The 23,272-nt window shown below is 35.3% G+C and overlaps 3 protein-coding genes across 7 annotated transcripts; 2 read left to right on the top strand and 1 right to left on the bottom strand.

Moving 5' to 3' along the window:
- Positions 1-576: 576 nt before the first annotated feature.
- LOC128682832 (uncharacterized) lies at positions 577-16,766 on the bottom strand. Of its 3 annotated transcripts, XM_053767736.1 has the most exons (8): positions 16,699-16,766; positions 16,011-16,073; positions 5,706-5,800; positions 5,310-5,387; positions 4,875-5,068; positions 4,009-4,283; positions 3,125-3,256; positions 577-2,711 (listed from the first exon to the last, which is right to left on the bottom strand). In XM_053767736.1, coding segments are annotated over exons 3-8 (2,316 nt in total). In that variant the 5' UTR covers positions 5,708-5,800; positions 16,011-16,073; positions 16,699-16,766; the 3' UTR covers positions 577-1,076. The 3 variants fall into 3 exon arrangements, with proteins under 3 accessions (XP_053623711.1, XP_053623710.1, XP_053623712.1); XM_053767735.1 differs by lacking the exons at positions 16,011-16,073; positions 16,699-16,766 and adding an exon at positions 6,147-6,235; XM_053767737.1 differs by lacking the exons at positions 16,011-16,073; positions 16,699-16,766 and adding an exon at positions 5,908-5,953.
- Positions 6,506-17,640, top strand: LOC128682833 (uncharacterized). 3 transcript variants are annotated; one of them, XM_053767744.2, is made up of 12 exons: positions 6,506-6,826; positions 9,598-9,715; positions 10,164-10,337; positions 10,424-10,548; positions 10,895-11,095; positions 12,090-12,298; positions 12,731-12,836; positions 13,106-13,218; positions 13,472-13,623; positions 14,635-14,703; positions 15,084-17,074; positions 17,506-17,640. In XM_053767744.2, the coding sequence occupies exons 1-11, from the start codon at positions 6,782-6,784 to the stop codon at positions 15,113-15,115; spliced, it is 1,344 nt and encodes a 447-aa protein (XP_053623719.1). In that variant the 5' UTR covers positions 6,506-6,781; the 3' UTR covers positions 15,116-17,074; positions 17,506-17,640. The 3 variants fall into 3 exon arrangements, with proteins under 3 accessions (XP_053623719.1, XP_053623713.1, XP_053623717.1); XM_053767738.2 differs by having other exon boundaries at positions 6,509-6,826; positions 13,469-13,623; XM_053767742.2 differs by having other exon boundaries at positions 6,509-6,826; positions 13,469-13,623; positions 15,084-17,003; positions 17,506-17,638.
- On the top strand, positions 17,612-23,244 carry LOC135309684 (uncharacterized). Its single transcript, XM_053767749.2, has 10 exons — positions 17,612-17,745; positions 18,401-18,536; positions 18,909-19,037; positions 19,404-19,543; positions 19,986-20,177; positions 20,727-20,764; positions 20,939-20,992; positions 21,358-21,423; positions 21,549-21,632; positions 22,280-23,244. The coding sequence occupies exons 1-10, from the start codon at positions 17,650-17,652 to the stop codon at positions 22,515-22,517; spliced, it is 1,173 nt and encodes a 390-aa protein (XP_053623724.1). The 5' UTR covers positions 17,612-17,649; the 3' UTR covers positions 22,518-23,244.
- The last annotated feature ends 28 nt before the right edge of the window (positions 23,245-23,272 follow it).

The raw sequence follows: 23,272 nt of genomic DNA on the forward strand, positions 1-23,272 counted from the left end.
ACCTGGTTGAAAATTGCAATTCTTACTCATGAAGCGCAAGTCCAATCTGGAACTAGGTCAGTTCATTGATTACATGTTCATATTGTCCTAGATAATTTTATTAATAAAAACTGACGGTTACGCGACAGGGATGTTTAGATATATTCATCAAACTATTATTTTATTAAAATAAACAATAAATACAACATTTTATGAAATTAAAACATATTTAATGTTTTTTTAAGAAAATAATTAAGGCCATTACGTTATTGCAAAAATGGCTGAAGAAATACTTAAGCGAATAAATAGGAAATGTACTTCGGAAGTGTATTATCGCTTGGGCCGTAATGAATGAAAACTATGTAATATTATTATAAGCTCAAGTACATACTTTAGCATTATAATATTACTTTGGTATAATATTATTTTGGTGTATGTATGTACACCAAAATGGTTAGTTTTAATTTCGAAATTGAGTATACTTACGGAAAGATTAAAGCCCGAATACCTAATACTTACATCCATATTTCTTGTTGTCTTCCAATAAATTAATAGGGTTCTGTAGGGAATATAGGCCAAGAAAATTAAACTACTGCCTGATTTTCTATTTATTATTTAAACCATATAACAACAAGTAGAAAGCGGGTAAAACATGCTTCGATATACTGCGAATAACATACATTATGTACTTGTTATGCGACCACTCTTAAGTGTCACACATCCGCCTGTCTCAATAAGTTGAAGTGGTACTCGCTCACAGCTAAAACCTACTGTCTCAATCAATGGACCTAGTTCGTTGGACTCTTCAACGAACTAGGTCTATACCTGGCACCGACTTGAATCTTCTGAATCACAGTATTATTACCGTGTCTGATTAAAATTGTAAATAAATAGGTACTACAAAAAATATTGGTAAAATATATCAAATGACTATGAATAGATTACAATTATTAAGACAGACACCATCCTCACTTATGGGTTGTCGCAAACAAATTAACAAGCCCCAAGCTACAATTATAAAATTTGCTAATGTGGTTGGCAATATGCCTATTTAGGCCTTATATTGAGCATTAAAAATACAATTTATTTATTACTAATTATAGCCTTGTAATTTCTGAGCTAACGTTAGAGTCTTTCTTTTTGTAGCAATGCGTGGGGTATACGAAGTGTTGGGAATAGTAGGCCGCGGGATGTGATTCTCCCGGGCTCTTTGTGATACTGACACGGCGATAATATTCTATGGACTCGCAATCACAAGCAAGACGTGTTTCAGAACCGCTACTTTCCAGTTGGTATTTAGGAACCACAATAAGACTTTCAGTAGATTTGGTCGGGGCACACCGGCTGTGATTCCTAGTATATACCGAATAATGATGGTTCGCCGCACTTTGTCGATGCGAATGTTTGTCTTGGCTATGGTGTTGATACTCATGATGACTCTGTGTACTTCGACCGCTGTGGCTACGTCCATGACTTTTAGACCGATTTGAGTGCTTTGTACTTGTGTCTAAGTATCCATACCCAAATCCGTATCCTCCAAATGCCTTTGTTGTTAAATTGTCCCATGATTTAGGTTTCACGTGTTGGTGAGAACTTTGATATTGTACTTTAGGTGAAGACTTACTTTCAGATCGGTCATTGTCCCAAAATAACGTGTCGCTGCTCAAAGAAGTGCTGTAGCTTGACGCTGAGTTGTCACATGGCGCTGTGGCGTTGCTAGTAGCGTACGACTGTAAACTGCATTGGCTAGTTTGAGTTGATTCTGTAGCTAAATAACGATATCGACTTGAACAATGACCAGATGGGCAAACTTTCTTCGTACGATTGTGTGAGCAGCCATCGGGTTTTTGAGTTGATTTGTCGACTTGTTGACATTTTTCTTTCCGTTTGTGTTCTTTTGAACATTCTTTCTTCCGTCTAGTTTTCTTTCGGGCGTTGGGAACGCAATGTGGGTCACAGCAGGGGCTAGCGAGGTCATATGCCTCTAAGCTGTTGGCATCTTGATTATTATGATTCGGCATGCATGGCGCACAGCTATGGCCATGACTATTCCTGTGCACCTTAGCATGTTTACCGTTACTAGAACTATTATTGCCATAACTGTCAGATACTCGGTGACAATCCCCTGGAGCTTTTACCACATAATGTTGACAGTCACGCCGGTTCCGTGGAGAACCTACCGTAATGACGAAACTACCAGCGTGCATGCTGGGCTGTATAAGACACGCGCCGTACCTCGGATCCAAATACTGATACATAAAAACATGTGGAGGTTTAGATGTAGTAACATTTTCACTAGAAAGAGTAGGTCTACAATAAGCATTCGTAATATTATCGCCGCCGTTGTTTTCTTCGCCGTCAGATATAATATCTGAAGGGGAATTTTTCTTTTTCTGTGAAGGGAGACTATGCGTTTTCCAGTTCGAATCGAATAATTGTCTCTCACTTATTGTCAATTGTTCAAGTTCTCTCATTTTAGATTGTAAAGCTCTTTGGAGGTTGATGTATTTGAGATGGAGTTCGACTTTGCGCACGCAGTCCTCGAATATGACGACCATGCGCATACGGGAGTCGCAGGCGTTGATGGCGTCGACGATGGCAGCGTGGTCGGCGCGCTCGACGTCGCCACCGTTGATAGACAGGATGACGTCACCCTCTCGCATGCCGGCCAGCGCTGCCGGACCCTCGGCCTCCACGTGGTCCACGTAAGTTATAACTTCTATCTCTTGTTCCTGTAAATAAAATTATCAGATGTGTTCATTACTGATACTGGTGTCAGATTGTATTGAAGTCAACACATGTTAGTGAACTTACAGTGTCTGATAGTATTCTCACGTTTATTAAAATATTACCTACCTATGTACTCTAATTGTAAGTTAATTCATAAGGGCAAGTACTTAAATCTATTGTTTTATGCCAAGATCTTAAAGTAGTAAGTACCTACGAGTTTTCAATAAAATTACTGACAGACATAAAACTGTATCATAATAGCATTAAATTACAAGTATTATTTTTAAATATTATTCACTGTTTTGCATTCAATACATTTTATTACTTCGCTTAATAAATCGCTTAGCTTAGTATAACATATTTATCTGAAATTAAGTCATTATTTGCAAGTGCCATGATTTATTTGATAAGCTACCTTTTTGTAATGTATGCCGTAACTCTGTAATGTGAACCCGTAGCTTCCATTTTTCTTTTCCACGATAATAGTTCGCCGTCTCCAATCCTCCTCACCTTTTCCTGTTCTTTCTGACTTAACAGATTCGCGGATCTATAAACAAAAACACATTAATAAATGATTTTATCGGACATATAGAGAGCTACACGGTAAATACTTATTACTCACTGAGTTATCCATGGAATCCTCTTTCGAGTCATTGCTAAGGAGTTTTCTCCCATTACTCATACTACTTGGACATCTTTCACTTAACTTAGGCGAACTCATGGCGCTTATTGTATTGACTAGTAACGTTATCTAAATAATTACACTAGAAGCTCCATTTGAGCGAAATATTGCTATATCCATAATCCGTGATTCCCTGTGACACCTGCGGCGCGAGTCAGCCTGAGCGCTACTAATCATTAGGTATATTTCACGCATGCGTCATTGTAAACTAGAATTCAGTCTATTTCAAAATAAAGAAATGATTTCGAAGTAATTTTGGTTTTTATATAATGAAACAATAAATGCAGTTTAGAGTTACATTTAAATAGGAGAAAACATTGGATCAATGTAACACCGTGTGAAACCTTTTCAAGCTGAAGCTGAAAACTTCGCGCATGCGCTTTGCTCTCGTGGGCTTTAATATTTTATTTAGTATGGTTTTCAAACAAAGACAAAGGCTTCAAAGGCTTAGTTATTTAATTTAATGCGTTTATATTAAGAATATTATAATTTTCATTTTAGTTCTATTCAGCTAGCTACACAAAAATATATTTAAACTATTAATTCTATTCTATAGATACTCAAACATAATTTTATGGACTATTCAGTAACGTATTTATTTTAGCATAATACACTACCGAAGTATTCGGTATAGGCACAGGAATATCGGAGAAGTTGTTGTTTAGCGTTAGCAAAGGAGGTAATGCTAAAGACTGGACTCCAGCTTCAGGGGGGATCTTCACTGTTCCTTTCAAAATTCTCACGGAGCTGCCATCTTTCGGGACATCACGTTTGAACAGAGATTTGAATACTCTCTCCCAAGATCTCTTCTCTCTCTTAGCGGCGTTGTCTGAAGTGTCTCTTGCCACTATACCATCTTTGCGGTTTTCGCTTGCTGTCCATTGAATCCCTTCTGCAAATTATTATTCTACTAGCTGATGCGTGCGACTTCGTTCGCGTGGCCGAACACATTTTGATAAGGAGTCAAAATTATTAGAGAAGTTGAAACAGACAAATGTAACGATACCTATACATACAGAAGAAGATCAGACTGAAAAAGTATACTTTCTATAGTTTAGCTATTATGACATTATGCGTCATTTCAATATTTCCTATAGTTTAGCTGTACCATCATCGTTCTCCATCAGGTGTTCCAGTTTTAGTTCCAAAATAAGGGTATAAATTTATACCCTTATGTTGCCCAGGCTTAATAGCTATATAACAAAAAAGTTTCATTCAAATCCGTCCAGTAGTTCTGAAAACAGTCTAGTCAAACAGTCAGACATACAAACAGACAGTTTTTTTTCAAATTCTTATATATATTATAGCCTAATTTTATTTTTTGTAAATTTATTCAATGTACAGGTTTTTCTACTGTTTTATTGTATGTATTGATTAATTTATGATTTCTTCGATCAATTTTGTTTACCTTCCTACCACGACATCGTCATACGAAGAATTATTCATAATTGTAGACTTTGGTAACCAGTTTCTACCAACTGACCTGATGATCCTTTTTGATTTGCTATATTGTCTAAAGTGGACCATGGTAACTGATGCGTTTCCAAATCGCCATTCTTTGGGGCTACTCCGACGAGGCTTTGGGCTGTTACGTTGGTAACCAGAGGTGAAGTTATTTTACTCAAATCTATACTTGAGCCATTTGTACGATATAATGTTATAGCTTCCTGATTCCCGCTGAAAATAATAAATCTGTATTATTATTATAAGGACGTATATATTTTTTCATCCTCGTATTAACAATTACTTTCAAAAAATTCCGTGTATAAAAGTAGATTGACATCCTCACTCACATCCGAAATTTTCCAGGTAACTAATTTCTGTGTTACGTCAATTATTTTATTCATTTGAAGTCAAAAGAAAATCTTGACAAGTTCAGGCTACTTTAGATAAAAAGGTTTTTTGATGTCACGCTTACATGGTCGCATTCAGAGCATCATCGTCAGTATTATTGGATACTATACCGACTTGATACACCATGGCATGTATGACGTACCTGGAAACCAAGTTTATGTATTAATATCCGTCCTATTGGTAATAATTTCGATAGCGTTCCCTCATTCGTCTCCCCATTGCCCAACGTTGAAATCTCGAAGTTTTTAAAATTATTTTCAAACTTTATAAACGAAAAGCAAAGCCTCAGCAAAGTTTCATAGTGTCCTCTTTTTTATATAATATTAGTTTATGTGCGTTCAGGGATTGTGAATATCAGGGATAACTTCTACTCCGAAGATTACATTAGATAGATATTAATAGCGTCGATATTAGTGCAGATTTATTATAATGGTATAGTTAATAATATTATATTACTTACATGTCATTATTTGGATCTGTAATATTAGTAAAGTCGTCTTCATTGTTTTGGCATAAACTTGCTGTTGCATATAAAGATACAGTCACTGTAAATACCTGAAAAGGAATAATTTTTCAAAATATACTAAGTACCTATATTCTAAATTCATCTCATAATTAACAAAGTCAATTTTAAAAAGAGTTTATTAGAAAAAAATGTGTACCTAATAATAATAAATAAATAAATAAATAAATAAATAAATAAATAAATAAATAAATAAATAAATAAATAAATAAATAAATAAATAAATAAATAAATAAATAAATAAATAAATAAATAAATAAATAAATAAATAAATAAATAAATAAATAAATAAATAGAAAAAATTTTAACTATATATAATTTGAAAATAATAATAACGATATAAGGGTAAAATTGTGATAAATAATAAATATTACTGACGAAGATCTCCATGGCTTAGTTAGAAGATCACCGCGGTTATTCCGTACAGAAGTCTGAATGGTAGCTTTATATGCAGCTAATGACATTTAGCAGTATCTCGCGATTGTGTGACAATTGACATTATTGCTAATTATTCGTATCTCAGTGATGAATGGTTAGTGCGGAGAACTTATTATATCTTGTGTAGGTATGCTTAGATATATATTTTATAGTCGCTATACTCTTATGCGAAAATCTGTCTCTTACGCTGCGCTGATTGGACGGTTTACAAGACTTCTCTTCATCAGGATCTTCATCCTGTATGTTTTTAATAATAAATAAATAAATAGTTACCTAACTCACTTGTCTGCCTAAAATGCCTTCTTATTAGATTCTTTATTGATAAAGTCAAAGACGACGTGAATCCTCAAATCGCATTTCCGATTAAATTCTGTTTCATCTTTCGCACACACACGGATGAATTTATTCAATACCTATATAGAAACTCTTATCATTTATCTAAGTATCTCGATTCGATCGGTATACAGGAGAAATTTAGTGTGATGGTGTCTTGTTGGCGGATAGCACATAGGTTGTAGTGCTCGGGTCTTAGGGCCAATTCACACTCGCTTATTTAACCTCGTTATTTTATCACCATGATCAGAAATAAAGTTATGGTAACAGCAGGTGTAGTCACACTGGTGAGTGGTTTTGTTTTTGTTTTTTCATTTTATTTTGGCGAATGTTAACTCTTAGCGAGTTTTATTCTACAATGGTATATGTTACAATACTGTTTATGTTAAAATATTGTTCTTTTTATATAGGTTTATATTGATACGCATAGCGAGTTATTATTACGTTACTGAGTCAACTTGCTCCATTAGCTTTCATAGGTAGATAATAAATTGTCCATCAAAAACTCAGAATGCAGGGAATTTTAATAAGGGAAAGCCATATTTAGAATTTATAATCGATTTCGGCAGGTGCGTTAAAATTTTTCTATTTAAAATTTAAAAATATAATATTGTACTATCTAACTTGTCTTTGCAGCAGATTGTTCAACCCATACTACAGTATTACAAAAAATAAGTAGGAAAAGATTAGTTGGTTTGATATTATATCACAAACTAGAGGTCTGCACCGGCTTCTCTCGGGTGAAACCATAATAAAAAACTAGCACTTCAGAAGGTTTCCTTATCTCTCTGCCAAATTTCATTAAAATCGGCCCAGTAGTATATTATTATAACAATAGTATATTATTATAAAGAGATAAACTCAATGACTGATGATGATAATAAAAATTAACGTAAAATTAAAATAAATTAAATTACAACTGCCGTAGTGGTATTAATCTTACCTACATTTACGAAAGAAATTAAATGAATGCCGTTTAATCTGGGGGCAAAAAAGTGGCACGGCCGTACTATCCTTTTCTCGAAGCAATTCAGGCCAATTTCGATGTGGATAAAACCCAAAGTTTTCAGTTACTAAGCAGGTATTGTATATTTCAAATTTGATTCCATTTGAACCAGTTCCAGTTTAAGAATTGTAACTTGTTAAAGTTTCTTGATTCTGTCACTCACTCACTGAACTATTATTAAAACTCTAAGGCTGTTTTCTAAATTTGAAACTTCTATGTCTGCTAGAAGTAGCAGACATAGAAGTACGAGTAATATCGGTCAAGTCGATTTAAAACGTAAAAGATTTTTAATGTTGGTATGTTTATAACTTACGTAATAACTTAAGACAGAAGGTCCCTTAATTAGGGGACTAAATAAATTAACCGACTTGGTATTGCATGGATCTCACAACTTTTTACGGTACAAAAATTGAGCTGCGAGACTTGTTGTTTTTTACAGCATATTTTTGATGGCATTTATTTCTTTCCGTCGACACTAATTTAGCTTTTTTGATTGGTACAAATTTTATCTAAAGCTTAAGTAGGTTGTGTCCTAAATACACATTAGAGTATGCGATCAGCATTCCCAATACAAAACTTCTCATGGCATCAGAACCGGGACACGCGTAGTGATAATGTTGTCAATAGTTTACAATACATATCTGATATTCACCACTTCAGTTTTCTGTCGCTGATAAAAATTCGGCATCAGTGTAAACATAGGTGAGAGATGAATGTTAGATTATACAGCTATCTCAAATACCTGAGAACTGTGAGAACACGTAACATGTTACGTGGAGATATAATAAGATATTTAAAAAATAACTATCTATAGGATACAACATCTAGAAACAGAGTTATGATACTTGCGCAGTCTACATTAGATAACGAAAAGCAGTTCACGCTTATTATAATTAATATTATGCCATGTGAATGACGAATACTTTAACGATATTTCTTATCCACATTGGGTGCTCTAATTTATCTGATGACCTACCTAATGCTGGCCAACTTTTTGATGTCATTTGTGATTACGATTCGTAGGCATTATCTGGTTCTGGTGAAAAAACTCATGAATTAGAAGAATATCTTCGCTCTTTTTTTATTCAGGTCATGAAAATTGTTACTTTACCAAGTAATATTTAGCTTATGCATTTTACTTCGTCTTTCACACTTCAAAGATTTGAATCACGTTTGTTTTACTCTATTGCCCGTTTGAAGATAGATATCCACAACAAATTCTAGTTTTCTTTGACAAGATATACTTATGTGATGACGTAGAAGCTATACTCGTGACTGTTTTAAATTTTCAAGGCAACTATTCTATGTCTTGATATTCTATCATTCTATTCATTATTACAAAAGAATTGGTTAGCTCGTGCTGTATCTGAAAATTGAAAATTGCTACAGGTTTTAGGAATACCTGAAGACCTAATCTAATCTTATCTCACTTTCGTCACAACGCGAGAAAATAGTGAGACGCTACAGCGATGACCGATGTTCATTATTACGACACTCTTCAATTGGCGATAAGAAAAGCACCACCACGTGTTATAATTATAACTATAATGCCTAGATACGAAAATGCTTGTATTGAAGTGTCAATATCTTTATTCACTCACGATATATAAAATTCTCAATAGAGAATCCTTTCGAAGACTATTAAAATAGTAGAATCGATATTTCCAGCTTTTTACCGTTTTTTATTTTTTACCTTTGTTGGATTAAACCTACCCTGGTTATATTATAGAATATAACCAGGGTAGGTTAGGAATATAACCTGGGTGTATTTTTAACAAGTAGACATAAGAATTTCGAAATAAAAAAGTACTTTAAACGTGTTCCGGTTATATTCTACCAATCAGGTTAACTAAATTAACAGGTTATAAGTCTGCGTCGATAATAGTGGGGTTATGTTAAAAATGAAACGATGGGATTTTTTAAGCCAGTTCCTGCCAAGAGAACACCCTATTTTAATTTGCTTCCCTTCTGGCTACATTGAGGTCAAACGCATCCAAAGTGTTAATAATAAATTTAGATCCTACGAATTAAATTGTTGTTCTTATATGACAGTTGCAAGCTCTAGGACAATTTTTCTTGGCCGCCCTGGGCCTGGCGCAATATTTCTGCGTGATCGACTTTATGAGGGGGATCCCACTTATGCTCTACATCCGGATATTGTACTTTCACAGTAAGTGTTGCCATTAATTAAAAGATACATTTGTCAATCGACATTATTTATATTTATTGATCGATATGATACCCCCTTGGTTCAGCGTTGGTTGCGGCTTCATGCTGTACAATATCTATAAAAATATTTATTTTCACTAGTGTGTTATGGACTCTTGTCTGAAATAAATACTAGTTGTTCGCCAGGAACCTGGCGTTGCGATCACAATACATTTTTACAATGAATGTTACAAAAACGACTGCACCGATTTTGATGCCCCACGAAGTTCAAAATTTTATTGGCACATCCTACATACCTTTTAAATTTCATCAAAATCTGACCAACGATTCAAAAGTTATAATAAAATTTAATAACAATAAATTTTGTAAAACTCATCAACATTTATTGTGTTCGCGAAGTCTAAATTCGTGGCGAACAACTAGTTAAAATAATTTATGACGGTTTCCAGACCCAGGCCCTTGCGGTGCAAGAATCAATATTGGTGAATCTATCGACAGCATCACAAACCAAGCGTTCGTGCTGATCACCCAGGAGTCAATGCCAGTTTTCCGAACATTCATTATAAACTGCACATCCCTAGGTCTGTGTGTCCTATGGATCTTTTCAAGCATCTGTATCATCAGTGAGTTTCATGTTTAATTTTCTAATAATTTACTTCTATAAAGGACTCTCTGATAGCTGTGGAACTTAGGGTTTGTCATTTTCCAGTGGGAGGAGGCAAGAACGACCGAAGGAAGATAGTGCGTCTTCCATGGGTTATCATTACGCTAGCCATTTGTGTGCTAGATTTAGTGGCCACCGTCATTTACGCTAATGATTCCTTCCACACTAGGGTGAGTACTAAGTACATCAAATAAAATTCAATCAGCGATGATCATGAAAAAAAAATTGCAGTGATCACATTATCTGCTTGGTTTCGGTGGGTCCGAGACCTTTAGTTATTTATTTATGTTTACGACACAATAGACTAGGAAACGAAGTACAAAGGTACTACTTACTTCTATAGAAAGTTCTTTTATGCCTTAAGGCTCATTGTTCCTGCCCGTTTCATATGATAAAACTGAAACAGCTTTATTGCGGTCCCCAATTTCTTTTGCATAGGTACCAAGTTGCCTTTTTTATCGAATTGAAAATACCTTTTTACCATTACTTTAGTTCGCCACTCTATCGATGTTTCAGACATTATCAGACATTATGGAGTTCGTGAACGGCGTGGCGAGCGGGCTGGCAGGGGCTGAACTGGACACGCAGTGGGCGTCGTGGGTTATGGTGCTGCTGTATTCCCGGCTGGTGGTGCTCTTCGCGGCCAACCTGTTGCTGCTGGTGTTCGTCATTGTCGACTGCAACGCCGACCGACGCATCGAGGTCGACACCGGGGTTGTAGGTCGCTTTGTAACTAATAAAAAAATCGGACATAATATCAATCAATACATATAATAAAACAGTAGAAAAAAACCCAGTACATTGAACAAATTTACGTAAAAATAAAATTAGGCGATAGAGTCACAGCAACAGAGTAAGAATTTTTTAAAAATATCTCTGTCTGATGTCTGTCTGTTTGTACACGCTAATCTTCGGAACTACTAGGCGGATTGGAATGAAACTTTTTTGTTATATAGTTATTAAGCCTGGGCAACATATAGGGTATAAATTATTTTGAAAACTGGAACACCTGATGGAGAACAATGATAGTAAAGCTAAACTATAGGAAATATTGAAATTACGCCTTAACAAAAGTTATTCAGCCTGATGAGCATTTTCTGTTGAGATATAAAAATCGAAGATCTTTAATACCTGATGTAGACCCATGATGGTGCAGCTAAACTATTCAGAATGTAGAAATGACGACTTAACAAAAATTGTTCAGTCTGATGAACATTTTCTGTAGAGGTATAAAAATCGAAGATCTGGAATATGATTCCTGATGTAGACCTATGATGGTACAGCTAAACCATAGGAAACGTAGAAATGACGCTCTAATAAAAGTTGTTCAGTCTGATGAAGCATTTTCTGTTGAGGTATAAAAATCCAAGATCTGGAACACCTGAAAAATAGTCAATAGATCAGCTAAACTATACTTAGAAAGTATACTTTTTCAGTATAATTTGCATCATCTGTATGTATAGTTATCGTTACATTTGTCGATACAATTAAATATCTCTAATAATATTGTCTCCTTACCAAAAATTGTTCGGCCACGCAAACGAAGTCGCAGGCATCAGCCAGTTTATCTTAAATGAGTATTTTACTTATGTGGAGGTCAGTAGGTATGTCTCCTATACACCCCTGCGTCCACACTCTATATACCAATACACACGTCTATATAACAATAAATCTTATTAGCATGGTAGTATACAAAGCTATCTGTTTGCAGCAAGTGGAAGCGCCCACGATCTCCAATCACACGAGCACCATAGACAAGGATATAGAGACGGAAAGTCTGACGAGCAACCCTGCGCGTATACCGAGACCCGGTCTGTCCCGCTCCTTCCGCAGGATGAAGGAGTTCCTGTTCAAGAAGCCCTCCCCTCCCCCCGCCCGGACCCTGTCTAATGCAGACTCAATTAGTGAAACGCCAGACAGGTGATTTATCTTTCATAATAGAAAAGGCTGCCGTGACGTTTGTTTGCTCCGCTTCTTCACCTGCTCTTTTGAGGTCGGCAGTAAACTTAATTTTTTTAAGTAAATTATTTACGTCAATAAGTAATAGGTAATGTATGATGATCCTAAGCAAAGAAAGAATTTTGTTGTCGCGTTTTGCTATATCTAGTTAAAACTAGATATAGCAAAACACGAATCATTAGTTCACTGTCAACATTGGAGTACAATAGAATGTGATTTATAACCATAATGCCAAATACCTGATAATGATGGTCGATGTTTTGACATTTTAACATTTAACAAAGCATTGTAATAGAACTGTGGGTCAACAAGTATCTTATCTTACCAATTCTACTTCATTACAGGTTTAAATTATTAACCAAAAATAGTGTTTATTTTAATTCTTCGTTGTAGATCACCACGAGCTCAGCATGTCAACATCGATAAGAAGACTGTGAATTTTCCTGACAATTTATTATCTCTTCCTCAACGCCTGGAAAACCTGATCGCTGAGCAACAGGTAGGTACGATGTATTTTGTTAAGGCTGATTTTATACCAAAGGAGCGAATGCTCATGAATGAATAGGAGTAACTGTGGGAAAATAATACTTTCTACTACGCTCCGGGATAGTAGAAATCGTCCGCATTTTCGTACGCCTGCAATCGCTTAGGTACTTTAAACTATGATATATAATATACTAATACAATATTTTACGTGCAAGTGTCATATGGAACAGCAATGTTTCACAGTTTGTGGTTATAATTAATGGTACCTATATATTGTCATAGCGGAGGCTGGACAAGGCAGTGATTGACACTTCAGGCCGGCTCAGTCCGCCGCGCGCCTCGCAGTCCATGCCACATCTCAACCTCGCCTCCACCTCCACTCAAGATAACCAGGGGTAATTTCGTTATTTTTTTTATACTAACAAACAGGCAATTCAATTCAAATCAAACATGTACGCATGCGGCCTACCTGATAAGAGCGTGGGGTGTCACACCAGTGTCCTTGCCTATTTTGTGGCCTAGGGTCTTACAAGCTGTAATTACAAGCCGTCATTTGCCGCTTTCTACGAGGTGAGCCAGGAAGTCGTATGGCTTGGGTTATTTTAGCCTATCGTCTTTAGATTTCGTTTTCTTTGGCGACCGTAGTAGACGAGGCACCGCGGTGGAGCTGCAGGGCCAGTTGCCCTGGGCGTACATCCCGGCGTCCGCGCACCGCATGCGGGACCAGCTGCCGCCTGACGAGGATTTGCCGCCCGTACCGCTGCCCGACTATACCGCCATTCAGCCCTTCAGAAAAGCTTGTAAGTTTCTTGTCTATCTAGGTATCAAAGACTAAGTAAATATTTTAAGTTAAATATGTTATGAAATGTAGATATCGCTCAGGCCAGCGGTTTTGTAGATTATTATATTATTCATCATTCACCATTTTGTATTCTAAAAAAATATGACCAACGCGAAAATAAAAGTAACTGTGACGTAGTTGAGAAATATATTTTTATACCATATTAGGAAAATTCCCAAACATATCTAAATAAAAATTCAAATCATTTATTCAGAAATTAGACCTACACAGGCACTTTTTCACGTCAAATTTTATATTAAATAGTTATTTCTCACAAGTTACAAACTACTGGCATTTCGGAACGACCACTGCTGAGAATTGCATTTCTAATAATGTACTTAGTCAAAAAGTATATCAAAACAGGTTATGATTGTGATCATATTCATGTTTATATATTTTTTAATTGCCAGAGTTGTTGTTGTGTCAAGTTATTGCACTTCTGTATCTCTCTTTCCTACCTGCCTATAGATACTACAGATAGAAAGATAAGAAACAGTTCAATGCAATTACAACTGTGGCTCTTAAAAATATAAACATGATCCGCTAAGAATGTGGATCCTACACATGATATTATGAATTTGAAAATACTTATCCTTGACTTCATGTCTATGCCACTCCACACATGATCTCCTAATTTTATTTATATTACTTTGTATGAACAGATTCAGTACATATTTTTACGAACCTTTTAATCCTGAATCTGGTCATAGAAAGTTTATGCTTATTTTATTAAAGAGATTCAAGATATACAAAGAGATATAAGGATTCATCTAGATTAAGCAGTTTATTATCTGTGCGGCCATTTATGAAGATGGAGTTGTACGCGGTTACCACTTTATTAGAAACCTAAATTTGTTCCAAACAGAAATGCGAATGGTGGAAAAGAAAGGGGAGGGTATGGTTAATATGCTAATAAAAGATCACGCGATTAATGGACGACCATATTTTAACCTTGTTTGTTTTTTGTCAGCTGTCCACAGAGCAGCCTCCAGTCTCAGCTCGCTTATACAGAAACGAGAAGCTCTGGGTCAATCAAGAGGTAAGTTATACTTTTTTTTATTAACATTCCAAAAACGACTCTTTCTTCTCAGATAATTTATGGTTAATTGAACTTACCTTAGAGATTTTTAACTTTTGACGCAGTACCGCAGAAAACGGACTACAAAGTTAAAAATCTCATAGGATGCAGCAACGAAGCATAATTGATTTTATAATCTTTTCTCTACTATATTTTAATGTCAACCTTGTTTATAATCAAATTATTTTTTGTATAGAAAAAAAATTATAACTTCGTTTTTTGTTTTTTTTAAAGATATATATACATATACATATACATATATATATATATATATATATATATATTTTACAAAGCAGAGAGTATTCAGATTTTAAATTTTATTTTTTAACTTTTCTTTACAGCTACACTAACCCAATCGGACGTTTTATACTGAACTGTGTTGAAATAGTGAGATATCGTTAAATTAAAAGTAACTTAAGTAAGTGCAAGTCAAATGTCATACGAGTATATAACCTGCCTGATTGACAAGAGACGCTAAGATCACGAACCGATTCTTTACTGGATAGGTATGTACCATGCGGTCAGCATTGATATTGTTATTATTTCACTTATTATTACTAAGTTGCGGTCGATGGAATGCATAAGAAGCCATCCAAAAGCAGCCATCATAACCTAGGGTAAGGTAGTCAGCCACATTGTTAAACGATATCGTTTAATTATATTTCTACGTGGCATTTTGTAAAAAGGCAATTTTTTTAATATGGCTGCGAATGACATAGATGTCGTGGATCGTGAAAAAGATAAAAAGAAAAAATCATGACGCATGCCCTGAATAAATAGGTGTACCTACACTTCAAAAATTCGTAAAGTTTGCTTTATGAATTTAAATTGTCTGCTTTATAGTTTTAAGCAAAATTTATGGCAATAGGTTAAGAATTAAGATTTTTAATTCAAAAATTAAGATTTGATTTATATCGAACCAAGACAATGATGTCTTGGTTATTTTTTTCTTCCATAAAGTTATTTCTTTGTAAAGAAAACTTAAATCTGTAGTTGACTTATAAGAATTCGCACTAATTTACATAACTACTATCTATTTGATAATTTACTTTTGTATTCATCAAAAATAAATTTATCTATTGATAACGACTGCTAAAAATAAAAATTGACTGTTAAAAAAACATAACTGTGAAAGTAAAATGATGATCCATATCTATATGTTTATACTTAATAAACATTCAACGTCTTTTCCTATCTATTCTTGGTAATAGAAGGTAATATAAGATCATTAATTTTTACAAGTTTTATTTAACTTGCAATGTACTTACTTGTAACTCGTCTCGGGTGTAATCTCAACTCAATTTTGAAGCAGATATCTTCACCTGATTGAGCTGAAATTTGGTATACACGTTTAGTTTGAATAATTGCATTGTTATGTTAAACATGGTCTGATGCACCTAGGAACAGCTTCAAGCGTGGGAGCTCCTCAACGCTTTACTGCAAGATTTTTGTCACATATTGAACCCAGTATGATATCTCTGACAACAATCAAAGCTTGTGTCAAAAATGGCTTACATTGCACATTTACTTTGTTACTTTATAAATAATGTCTAATAGCGTTAAATAGAATAAGTTTGTACAAATTAAATATTTTATACGTAATATTTTGTTATTATCTTCTGACTCTTCCCAATATCACATTCAACTATTACTGCTAGGTACCATTAGTGCTTCGTTCATAATAACACATGTATCACACTATTCCTCATGAATCACACTATCTATTGGTGAAAACCGTACAAAAATCGGTAGTTTAAAGGTGATCTTCTTTTTATAATACTTAATGTGCAAAATGATCGAAATTCACAATATGTAATGAAAAAGATAGAGGCACCTAGGTACGTAAAGTACACAATAATGCTAAATTTTAGTGATATGAGTCACATCCATTTCCGCAATTTGAAAGATTATAATTATCATTGTAATTATGAGTAAAGAAGGAATACCTGTACGTACCTACGTATATGATTATACGACTCCCTTTATTTTTATCAAACCAAATACATAGCTGTCCAGCGTCCATGTCGTGTCAGGTCAAATTTAAGTAAATGTAAATATGCGGGTAGGTAACTTATTTTTTTGATTTGAATATCTATAGCAACTTGAAATTGTTCTGTCACTCGATCAATTGTGCGCAATCACTAGATCTTGATGATATTAAAATTTTGTCAGATGGGTCTATATACCTAGGTATAGCTCATACAAAATCGAAATTCTTGACATTTTAATATCAACACAGGATTGCGTCGCTTTAAATTTAAGTAAGTACCAACTAGTAGGTACTAAGTAATGAAGAAGCTGTTCACTCCAATCTCCAGATATTTCAAAAAAGGTACAGAAATTACAAAGTACTTAAGAGCGCCTTGGAAATAGTGTATGAATGATATCAAGTTTTATTGGAAAGTGATTGTTATTTTTTTACTTTGTTAATATAGGTAGGTACTATGCTTACATATTATAAACATTATCTATAATTATGTAACTTGGTATCTAACTTATTTGAAGTTGAGACTTCTTTCCTTACTAGCATTAGGTACTATTACGGTATCAATATTTATGACAAAACTAATAGTTTTACCAAAGATAAACAGTTGCTGTGTTAAATCCAGTAGTTAAGCATCTGTATAGTGGATTTAAATGTGTGCAGATGGATACCTACTACATTTACTATGTTCATTAGTTTCATGTCACGATGCTGTTATTGTATTTTTTCTTTTGTGCTATAAGAATATACAAACAAACACCTGCTGAGTACTTGTTCAGGTATCCGAGTAGATAGTACGCGAATTAATACTCATATTCAAAGATAACAATTATCACGACGCGATTAACACATCGATTCGGAGCCCCTTCAGACACGCACACTGGACGGATTATGACGTGTTTTCGAGCCAGGAATACAAGCTGATGTCGATAAAAATGCACAAAAATGGAAACGTCCCCGCTGTGTCACCATCGCCCAATCTAACCCTCGTGGGGCTGTTGTCCTGCGGCTTAACTGTCGTAAGTACCCTTCTTCCTTATATTGACTGCTGACGGCAATTTATTTCTAGCACAGCGATCGATATGTATTGATTGTACCTACTTGAAAATTTTGTTAGCTATTTATTACGTTTTAGCTATCTATTGATTACATTGAAGCTATTTATTGAAAAATATTGCATGCCTGAAAGGGCAATCTGTTGAAACTCTTACTTATATTTACCATTCTTGTATGTATGTACATGTACACAGATTTTGCAATAAATGTTTTTGACTAGACTTTGGCTAAAAGAAAACCATTTTGCTGTTACTGTAAAGACTGTTCCTTGAAGATCACTTCAAGAATGGTGTGCATCAGCACACCATTTTATTCTTCGATGCCGGTTAAAACTTTTACCGTCTTTTGTCGTTTTCCTTGACAACTGAGGTTACCTAGGTAGGTATTAGGAACCTTGCTGCTGCTAGTTTTGCGTTTTTTTTTCACGGCAAACAAAGCATTCACACACAAAACATGCCCTCTCTTTACGTATTTCTACGCTACAATGCCAACATACATGCGTAAGTAGGATAAAACAAAAACAACAAGGCAGTTGGGGTGGCATCGCAGGTCATTTTTGCATCAGGGCCTAGGCTCTGTAGCTACACTACTGGATGCCTACATGGTAATATGTTCCAGGTGCTAGGCGTTGTTTACACGACACTCGCCTCGCTGGGCATTTACTACCGCTCCGGCTGCGACGCCGGCATTGTCTCGCAGTCCGGCCCTGGCAGCAGGTTCTTCCTTAACACACTGCTGAGATTGTATTTTAAAAGTACGTATCAATTACATACCACTGTCTATATTACCTAATACTTACTTAACTGCGCCCTCACAATCTGTTCATTCACCGGAAGCAAGTGGTGGTGTATGAAAACTATTACATATGAGTAAGATTGGTATAACAAACTTATGTTTATTCGCCTCGTGAGATAGCCAAGTTGTGTTGGTATGTGGTTGTGTTGGTGTTGTTACGTTGTGTGGTCACCATAGACCATTTAGATATTATTCCTGAAAGAGAACCACGTGCCAATATTTCACACTTTTAGTCATTAGGTACATTACAATACTCTAACGAAATTTCTAGCGTCGGTAAGCCAGTATGTAAGATTTTATGTAGGTACTAATCTAAATGTTTCTTTATCAGAGGATGACTGCTTCCACTCCCTGGTACTGGATCTGGACGTAACTAAGGAGCACACGGTTTTCGTGCTGACATGCTTAACCCTGACAATATCACTTGTTTGTCTCTTATCGGCGGTCGCTTTCATTTCGGGTAAGAAATATTTTTACGATGTATGCACGCATCAACCGCTACATATATTTTAAAAGTCGTAATGTCTTCCGGTGACAGTCATATTTAAAATCTGATATACCTATCAGTTTTAGCTATAACACAATCAACATAAAGAACGCTATAAACTACTAAGCAAGTAGGTGTTACTATAATGTGTGGTGTACTAAAACCAAGTATCTAAATAGGTCGGTCGGCTGTCACTTATATATCAGTATAACATTCAGAGGGCAGGATACTGATTCAGAGCTCATTCTCATATTACTATTTTTTCATTCCATACATCCCTGGCAACAGACACGTCAGAGCGTCAGAGGTAATTGAGTAAATATTATCTTAACATTCCAGTATTGTGCTTAGACCGTGCAGCGAAATTCATAGAACCGGTGGGTTACTGCTACGTGGTGGTTATAATCCTGTCCATCGCGATTGAGCTGGCAATGGCTATACACTTTGGCATGGATTACGGCACATTTGCTCAAGAGATGGTAACAACTTTATTTTCTTTCAACGACCACTGAAAAAGGCAGAACTTATTTTCATCTTTATAGAGTTCTACTTCTGGCCAAAGGCGACCTCATTCTTTGTACCATAATTATAATTGTATGCACTAAATTACCATCCCGGAAAAATAAAATGGATGTTGTATTTTTTCATTTTTCGGCTTTGTGGCATTTAGCTCCTTCAAACCTTATCTGCTCAACCAAATTTTCTAAATTTCGCACATACACCTACATTGTTTTATACATGAGAGTTAGGAGTACAGAAAATGCTACTTTTTATCCTAGAAGAAAATTCCTGTTCTCATGGGTAATTGTTGAATTGAACGTGCTCCGTACTAAATATCAAGATTCTGATTGAGTAGATACGGCATAACTAATAAAAAAAAACTCACTGTGATGCGACCTTTTAGCCACTTCTATATTTCAGAACAACTCGTTCCCTGGCGCGAGTATGAACTACATTAGAGACATGTACCGGCTGGGAGCGCTCTTGTTGATGATTGTCTCAATTAAAGGCGGCATAATCCCCGTTCTAAATATTGTCTTCATTGCGATCATTATTTTCTGTCTGATCGAATTCAGGCACAAAGTTCAGAGCGAGGGGGTGAGTAAGATGACTGTACGTAAAGTACGTTTTTTTTTAACTATGTTGTATACTTATGTGAATGTGTAGGTGAAATGTATATCCATGTGTTTCATATAAATATATGAATAAGAATCAAACGAAATAAGTATAAATATATGAATACCTAAGCAACAAGCTAGGTAAGCTTTCGTGAGTTTGTTTGAGGAAATTAGCGAATCGATTTCAAAAATTATTTTATCATTAGAAAGGTACATTATCCAAGATTGATTGCTATTGGCTATTTTATCTCAAAATTCCCACGGGGGCGAAGCCCCGGGCAACATCTAGTACTACATAATATTCATCAATTAACAAAAAAAAACAATATTTGTATTTCAATTTTATGATAATTCAACCCTTTAGGGATAAATTTTTGTTGATTTTGATGAAATTTGAAATGATAAACTAGACCAGCAGCGACCAGTAGCCGAGTAGGTAACAGTTTAGTAACGGCTGTTAGTTAACTACCGTTGCTAATCATATCTATTAATTTTTCCTATTAAGATTTTTGATAACATCTCTAATATTTATAAATATTTTCAGCACTCTATGCATAAAGTTGGAGCATTGCGAGCTTTTGAGTAAGTATTTTGTCTAGGTCACTAGTATCTAGTAGCACACCAAACATAAAAAAATACGAAATGACCTTATTTTTCCTTGTTTCTAATTCAACGGTTCTATTCATGAGTAACCAACAACCTAATGTTTATTGCTAAACTTTGTTATATTGTAAATTTGACGTCATTCTTTTTCAGCCAACCGAGAAAAATGGACGAACACTCAGAAAATTCATTTTCACAAAACAGACCGTAAGTTACATTTTATTCTTTCTCAAACTCAAATCTTATTTGCAGTAACTGTGTAGTACAAGGTATAGATGACACATACAATAATTAAGTTTCAACAGTTTACCCTTACAGGCATGCAATAGCGTTACGTTCAAATATATTTCAATTTCGATCCCATGTAGTTAATCGTATTGTACTCGTATATCCCACCATACTGGGATCCGTCCTGGACTTATGTACCTCCTACATTCATCATTTCAGCCTCTTTGTGCCTAGTGCTGAGCATAAGCCTCTCTTAGCGTAGATACGCCACCCACCTCTGTCACGTGCCCGCTTCTAATTTATTGGTACCGTTGACAAATAACTAGTGTAGATTTCTATTGCAGGCAGCCCAAGAGAAATGATGATGGATGGCAAACTACTTTAGACAGCAATTATATGATCTACAGAGGGTAAGTTATTAAATTAAAGATTTCGGTTTTTAATTTTAATTTAGTACTTAGTATACAATTTACAAAAAAATCCTAATCTATGTCTGTAAACTACTATAGCATGATGAATAAATTGACTGTTGTAGGGCCCATGCGAATCCTGCATTCACAAACGTAGAGGACGCTCCGCGCTCCCCCAGTCGCGACCCTCAACGATCTGACTACATTAAGTAAGTAACCATTACTAAAACATTTGATACTAGCTGCGTCCCTGGTCCCGGGATGTCATTCCCGTAGGTTTAACAATATAGGATAAAAAGTACCCTATTAACAAGGTACCAGCTTATTTCTACCCGTGTAACTACCAAAATTCTTAGCAATCCGTTCAGTAGATTTCTCGTGAACGAGTAACAAATACATGTACACATAAGTACATCCTCAGAAACTTTCGCATTTATAATATTAAATACAATTTACTAGTTTTAGTTAAATACAATTTACTAGGTGGACTAGGTTTGTCACTTTGGTAATTATACTAAATTGAACGAAGTGGTTAAACATACCTATGTGCAGATCAACGTGAAATGATGAATTTTGATTAGAGGTGCAGCAAATATAGGACAAGGACGAGACATAATAAACTGTAGCTAAACTGTTTTATTTTAACCAGTGAAAGCGCTAAGTACTTATGCGATATAAATGGTGATATCTTATGACGACGCTGATTTACAAGTTAGTTTTATTTTTCACAGCTGGAATAAGTCATCTGTAAATCCGTGTACCTTATCTTGACAGATACAAGGAAAATGAAATAACGGATGAAGTTTTACCGTTTTACTTGTTGAGGTTCATGACAAAAAAATATCTTTTCTTTCAGCCCATCATTCGACCGGTCTTACTCCTGGCACCAGAGCCAGCCTTCAGTGGCGTCGCGGCCGTTCTCGTACCTGGAGGACATCAAGCGTCAGCCGCCCCTCAAGGCTTCCAGTCCGGTCCGCGAGCCCCAGTGGCAGCGCGACAACTGGGACGAACAGGCGCCCCCTTTACCGGCCCCTGATTATAGTCCACAAACACCACGACGATTAAAATCGGCACTCAAATCTTCATATATGTAGATATGGAATGGTAGAACCTGAATATAGTACCCAGTGTGACCCAGTCTTTGTGCTAATTTAAGTCCTGTCCACTAAACTAAATGGAAAATATTTTGTAAAAAACGCTTAAGTTTTATGTACCTACTTTATACCAATTAATTATAGCTTTCTTCCTAGTCTCTGAGACAGGTCGTGGATATACAGACATGAAGAAATTATTAGGATCCCTGTCGACTACTGAACCCTAGAAATGAATACTCATATTTGAAACAAAACTAATAGAAGCAATTACTCCTAAAAGGAGAAACAACATTGTAATAAAAATATAATAAACGTAAACACATTTAGTGTATAAGTTCATTCATGTATTTTTTTTTCCTTTTGTTGACATGCTGGGCAAAAGTCTTCTCCTTATTTTTTAACCTAGATCCAAGGCCAAGTCCGTATATTATTAATTACGCACACCTTTTTTGTGGGACTGGGTCCTTTTCAACCCTCTGAAACGGGTTATTGTTATAGTAAAATATTATACTTTGATCTAGTGCCAGTTTTGTTTTAATGAATTTGTACAGTTACATCCTTCGATCAATTATAGAACAAAATGCATAATTCAATTAAACCAACTACACTATTCCGATAAAAGTTCCAAAGAGTAATTTAATTTACTTAATGTAATTTAAACCATAACTTGCTGAAATAGAGCAAAATAAGTCATTATTAGTGTCAAATAACATTCTACTATTTACCGTATAAATGGCACTAAGTACATATTTTCT

This window comes from Plodia interpunctella, chromosome Z (genome assembly GCF_027563975.2).
Source record: "Plodia interpunctella isolate USDA-ARS_2022_Savannah chromosome Z, ilPloInte3.2, whole genome shotgun sequence".
Classification (NCBI taxonomy): Eukaryota; Metazoa; Arthropoda; class Insecta; order Lepidoptera; family Pyralidae; genus Plodia; species Plodia interpunctella.